The sequence below is a fragment of the Mustela lutreola genome, chromosome X (assembly GCF_030435805.1).
Source record: "Mustela lutreola isolate mMusLut2 chromosome X, mMusLut2.pri, whole genome shotgun sequence".
Taxonomy (NCBI): Eukaryota; Metazoa; Chordata; class Mammalia; order Carnivora; family Mustelidae; genus Mustela; species Mustela lutreola.
The window spans coordinates 92,267,308-92,273,802 of record NC_081308.1 but is presented as its reverse complement, the minus strand read 5'-3'; the positions used below and the strand labels follow the sequence as shown (position 1 = coordinate 92,273,802).

At 39.9% G+C, this 6,495-nt stretch overlaps 1 protein-coding gene across 1 annotated transcript; it reads left to right on the top strand.

The window, feature by feature from the left end:
• The first annotated feature begins 1,008 nt into the window (after positions 1-1,008).
• LOC131821023 (small ribosomal subunit protein eS27-like) lies at positions 1,009-4,919 on the top strand. The gene is made up of 2 exons (XM_059156824.1): positions 1,009-1,284; positions 4,911-4,919. The coding sequence occupies exons 1-2, from the start codon at positions 1,009-1,011 to the stop codon at positions 4,917-4,919; spliced, it is 285 nt and encodes a 94-aa protein (XP_059012807.1).
• The last annotated feature ends 1,576 nt before the right edge of the window (positions 4,920-6,495 follow it).

Below are 6,495 nucleotides of genomic sequence, written 5' to 3'. Positions count from 1 at the left end.
CTTACTAAATACGATTGACTCATGCCATGAATTAAATCAGTATTGTTCACGCTCTTACTCTCCTGTCTCTCAACATTACTCTCAATTTGAACATTTCAGCCTGAATATTTCAAATAGGTTTCATATTTCTATGTCACTTTTCAAACTTGAAAATATGACATCCACCTTCACAGTCAACAGTTGCTTTATCCTGTGAATTCCCTTCTGTGGGGACAATAGGCCATATTTTGGCTTTAAGAGCCTGGAGAGATGGAAAGAACATGTGCCAGTCCAGGACAGAGTAGCCCTAAAGGCTTGGGAAAGAAGATGAACAAAAAAATGTCAAAGAACTTGGCCACACGGTTTGTTGTACTTCAGGTATGTGAATGGTTTTGTGTGTGTGCGTGTGTGCGTGTGTGTGTGTGTGTGATAAAATACCGACTGGCTGTTTTCTAGTCTCACCAAAGAAGATAGCAGGAAGTAATTGTCGTAAATTGCAGAATATTATTTTCAATAGGAGTGAGGAAAAATTTTGTAGTGTGGGCTTTTGGCAAGAAGGGAGTCTTGGAGACTGGTAGAAAAGGAGTGATCAAGTGAAAAGTGCTTCAGGTGAACGGTGACAAAATAAAAGTGCCAGTTCCTGCTTACCTTAAATGTCACCAAATGTAAATCATTTAACCTCTGTGGCACTGCTACCTCATCTCTAAGGTGACTCAATGAGCTTCAGATTTTATTGTTTTTTATCTATATTGGCCAGATTAAGCAGGATCCTCACTGAGGGACATTTCCCAGCAGGACGTATGGCCAATGATAGCTTTCAGTGTAACAAAATACTGTTCAAGGTTATGACTGCTGTGATATGATTTTTGTCTTTTCCTTATTTTGTTTGAGTAAAGTGTACTGGTACATTTTCTTCCCTTCTCTTTTTCTCTTTAAAATAGAATGTTTTTTATAGATGGTATCCCTGCTGGATGTAGATGCAGAAATCCTCCACAAGCTTTCCTGGGGTGAGGACCTCCGCCCAAGAACATGGCCTTTCTGAAGGACCTCCTCCACCAGTCCCCAGAAGAGGAAAAGAAGAAGCCCAAGACGAAACACCTGGTGCAGAGCCCCAACTACTACGTCATGGATGTGAAGTGCCCAGCATGTTACAAAATTACCATCCTCTTCAGCCATGCACCAACACTAGTTTTGTGTGTTGGCTGCTCCACTGTCCTTTGCCAGCCTCTGGGAGGAAAAGCAAGGCTTAAAGAAGGATACTCCTTCAGCTGGAAGCAATACAAAAATCACCCTGGGGGCACCTGGGTGGCTCAGTGGGTTAAGCTGCTGCCTTCGGCTCAGGTCATGATCTCAGGGTCCTGGGATCGAGTCCCGCATCGGGTTCTCTGCTCAGCAGGGAGCCTGCTTCCTCCTCTCTCTCTCTGCCTACTTGTAATCTCTCTATGTCAAATAAATAAATAAAATCTTTAAAAAAAAATTAAAAAAATTAAAAAAAAAATCACCCTGAATCAAGATTAGTGGGGAACTATCCCAATAAACATATTTTGGTTCAAAAAAAATCCTCAACAAAATACTAGCAAGCAGAATCCAGCAGCATATTAAAAAGATAAAAACAGCATGACCAAGTGGGATTTACCTTACAAATGCAAGGGTGGTTAAACATCAGAAAATTGATCAATATAAAACACTACATTAATAGAAGAAAGAAAAATAAACCCATAATTATCTCAATTGCACCAAAGGACGTGACCGAGAAAGTGAAAAGGCAACGTACAAAATGGGAGAAAGTATTTGCAGATCATATATCTAATCAGGGTTTGGTGTCTAGAACATCTAAAGGACTCTTAAAACTTAACACAAAAGGACAAACAACCTAAGTAAAAAAGTGGACAAAGGATTAAACTAGATGCTTATCCAAAGAAGATCTACAAATTGCAAACAAGCACGTGGGAAGAGGATCTTCATCTTTAGTCATCATGGAAATGCAAATCAAAACCACAATGAGGCAATGAGGTATCACTTCATATTTACTGGAATGGCTATTACAAAAAAAAAGAAAGAAAGAAAGAAAGAAAAAAGGAAAAAGAAAATAGTGAATGTTGGTGAGGCTGTGGAGAGATTGGAAGTCTCACACATTGCTAGTGGGAATGGAAAATGGCTCAGCCACTGTGCAAGACAATTTGGTGGTTTCTCATAAAAGTAAACAGACTTACTATATGACCCAGCAATGTCGCTCCTAGGTTTGTACAAAAGAGTTGAAAATGGGTAAAAAGCAAATAAACAAACACTCTCATGTATGTGGGAGGACTGTTTATAATAACCAAATGGTGGAAAGAAACCAAATGTCCATCAATGGATGAACGGACAAGTTGTGGTATATAATACAATGGAAGGTTATTAAAGCTATAAAAAAGAATGCAGCTGTGATACATGTGGATGACCTTCAGAAATGCAAAAGGGAAAGGAGCCCAGACACAAAAGGTCACATATTGTATGATTCCAGTTATGTGAAATGTGCAGAATATACATGAAATACCCAGAATAGATCTGTAGAGGGTGAACGCAGGTTGGTGGTTGTCAGGGGCAAAGGGAGGGGGAAGGTGGAATGGAGAGCATCTGCTTAACATGCATCGGGTTTCCTTTTGGGGTGATAAAAATGGTTTGGAACAAAATAGAGGTGGTTGTTGCACAACATTGTGATCATACCAAATGCTGCTGAATTGTTCACTTTAAAATGGTTAATTTTATGTGATGTGAATTTTACCTCAATAAGAAAAAAGTTTTAAAAATAGAAAGCTTGAATTTGACTTGTTGCCTATTCACATATGTCCTGGAAAAAAAAAAAAAGTTTCTGTCTAGGACTTAACTGCTGGCTTATTTTAAAGCAAACATTTAAGGAATGTGGACCTAAATGGGCTCAGGGATTACGTTGGGTAGGAAAGTTTTTTGGAAACCGACAGAGGGGGATTAGCTGTGGAGCAACTTTCTCATTGTACCTTTCAATCTATGGACATGCAATGAGAAATATTTTATGAATTTTTAGAATCTTAATAAATTACTCTGAAATTCATGAAGTTAACTTTGTAGGATCGGACCATAAGATGGTCTTTTTTCTTTTTAAAGATATTATTTATTTATTTGACAGAGTGGGTTGCAGAGAGCACAAGCAGGGGGAGCCACTGGCAGGCAGAGGGAGAGGCAGGCAAAGGAAGAAGGAGAAGCAGCCTCTTTGGCTGAGCAGGGAGCCTGACATGGAACTCGATCCCAGGACCCCGAGATCAAGACCTGAGCTGAAGGCAAATGCTTAACTGAGCCACCCAGGTGCCCCAGGATGATCTTTTTGTAAGTTTTTTTTTGTTTGTTTTTTTGTTTTTTTTTTTTAAGATTTATGTGTTCTTGTCACAAAGTTATGCTTTAAAATGTTTGAGTGTTTTCTGAAAAGTGATTTATATGGAGCATGTGAATGATTGTTTAAGTACTAAAAAATAGATACACACACAAGAATGTACTATCTGAAAAAGCCCCATACTGGAAATTCCCCAATGGTCTTCAACAGTAGAATGAATAAATTAACACAATGAAATAATATACTGCAAGGGACTGAATGCACTGCTACAACACACAATAATATGGATGCATCTCACAAGTAATGCCAAGTAATAAAAGCCAGACACGAAAGAGTACATATTGGAGGATTCCATTAGAGTTCAAAAATAAAGAAAATTACTCTGTGGTGTTAGATCTTAAGGTAATGGTTACCTTTGCAGGGCTAGTTACTGAAATAGGTCACAAGGGGACTTCTGGGGTGTTCTCTCTCTTTTTAAAAAATAAACTTTATTTTTTAGAGCAGTTTTACGTTCATGGTGGTATTGAGCAGGAGGTACAGAGAATTCCATATATAACCTTGGCTCCTACACATGCTTATCCATACTCCCCACCATACTGGTAAACATTTGTTCCAGTCAATGAACCTACATTGATACATCAGTCATCTGGAGTCCATAGTTTACATTAGAGTTCACTCTTGGTGTATATTCTATGCCTTTGGACAAAAATGTGATAACCTGTATCCATCATGATAGCATCCTACAGAATAGTTTCACTGCCCTAAGAATCATCTGTGCTTCTTCACCTATCCATCTCTCCCTCCCCACTAACTGCTGGCAACCACTGATCGTTTTTCTGTCTTCATTCCTCTGCCTTTTCCAGAATGTCATAAGTTGGAATCATACAGAATGTAGCCTTTAGTTGTTCTCTTTTGATCTGGATGCTGGTTATGTGGATGTGTTCGGAATACGGAAATTCATCAAGCGGTACACCTGATTTGTGCTTTTCTGTACGTATGTGATGCTTCCATTAAAATATCCAAAAGTGGGATGCCTGCATGGCTGGTTCAGTTAAGCAGCTGCCTTCTGCTTGGGTCCTGATCCAGGGGTCCTGGGATTGAGCCCCATGCTGGGCTCCCTGCTCAGCCAGGAGTCTGCTTCTCCCTCTGCCACTCCCCCTGCTTGTGCTGTCTCTGTCTCTCTCATTCCGATAAATAAATAAAATATAAAATCTTTAAAAAAATTTTTTAAAACCCCAAATATGCAAAAGTGAGCAAATGAGCAAACACCACTGCAATCCCTCAAGCTCACAAACCTTTCCGCTAACTGCCCTATATCTCTTTCCTCCTGCTTATCACGGCCAACTTCTTGAGTTTTCTGTACACACTGCCTCTATTTCCTTACTTTCCTCTCATTCTTCAGCCCACTCCAATCTGGCCTTCTGTCCCCATAACTCTCCGAAAATAGCTCCCACAAAGATCACCAATGGCCTCCCATGTTGTTAAATCCAATGGAAAAATTTTTATCCTCAACATGCGTCACATCCCAACAATATTTAATACCGACGACCATTTCCTCATTTTCTGAAACATTCTCTTCCTGCAGATTTTGTGACACAACCTGCTCACTGTATTCTTCCTACTCCTCTAACTACTCCAGCTGTCTCCCCATCCTCCTCTATGCAGATGTCAAAATGTTGGCTTCTGAAGGGTCAGCCCTAGGTTTTCTCTTCTCTTTCTACACTTCTTTCTTTAAGTGACCTCATTCATTCCAATGGCTTTCAACCCAATTTATATACTAACTCTCGTGTTACAACAATATCCCAGACTTCTCTAGGCTCATACTCATATATTCATTTACCTAATTCACATCTCCATTTGAATGTTTCACAAATATCTCAAACTTAGCTTCTCAAAGACTGAAAGCTTGATTTCTCCCTGCCCCAAGCCTTTTCCTTACCCATGCCATTAAACTGCACCAACACCCAACCACTTGCTGAAGCCAGGGAGATATATATATATATATATATGTATATATATATATATAATATATGTATATATAACATACTATATATATACATATATTATATATATATACATACTCTGTGTATATATATATATATGTACACACACACACATATATATATACATATATATGTATATACACATATATATTTTGTATTCCCCAGTTGCTCATGCCCCAAATCTGGGAGTCCTACACCTCTCTTTCTAAGTGTCATCTCTAACCATGAAAAAATGGGGGAAGCTGGGTGAAGGTGAAAGGATTCACAGCAATCTTTTCTAGAACTTTCTCTGAGGTCTGACCAGGTAAATATCTGTAGTAGATGTTGTGAGGCACCACCCAGATCCGAATCCCCCTTGGCCCTCCAGTTCCTGGAAGTGTTTATTGCTGATGACTCACAATTATGTCCCTCTCTTGGCATCACTCTTAGCCAAAGGTGGCCTTGCTCAAGGTTGTGCCCTTTCAGGCAGGTTATGGTGTGGTAAGCAGCACATATTCAATGAGAATACAGAGGCTCACACCCCTTGCCTCAATTTTTAAAACGTTGAAAGGTCATCCGGGCCCTGGAGCTCCCTGTGGGAGAAGCTGTGGCTTTCCAGTTCAACTTCTCCTCTCCCCAAATCTTGATTTCTTCACTCCCTCACAGGCATTGGACCCAAGTGTACTCCCTCATAACCTTCCTGGTATGCAAATCTGTGCGTCAAAGGCTATTTCCAGGAAACCTCGCATAAGATAACAAACTAAAAATGTACTTACCTAGAAGAGTGAAAGAAGAAGAAGCAACACTCCAATTTTACACAAAGAGACAAGTGTTAATATTAGGGTGGGGTTGAGGAGGGTGGAGCAACTCTACCTACAAGGAAGACAAGATGGCTACAGTACAGGGAATAAATTGGAAAGTCTATATATTTCTTTTGGAAAGTCTGTATTTTTGAAGGAACAGCTAAACAAATATTTCACTTCTACTCAGTTGCAGATTTCAGCTGGATGCCTTCTTATGCATCTAGTCTAGGTTACTACTCATTTCTGTTTCCTTATAAAAATAAACTTTTGGGAGCACCTGGGTGGCTCAGTGGGTTAAAGCCTCTGCCTTCGGCTCAAGTCATGATCCCAGGGTCCTGAGATCGAGCCCCGCATTGGGCTTTCTGCTCCGCAGGGAGCCTTCTTC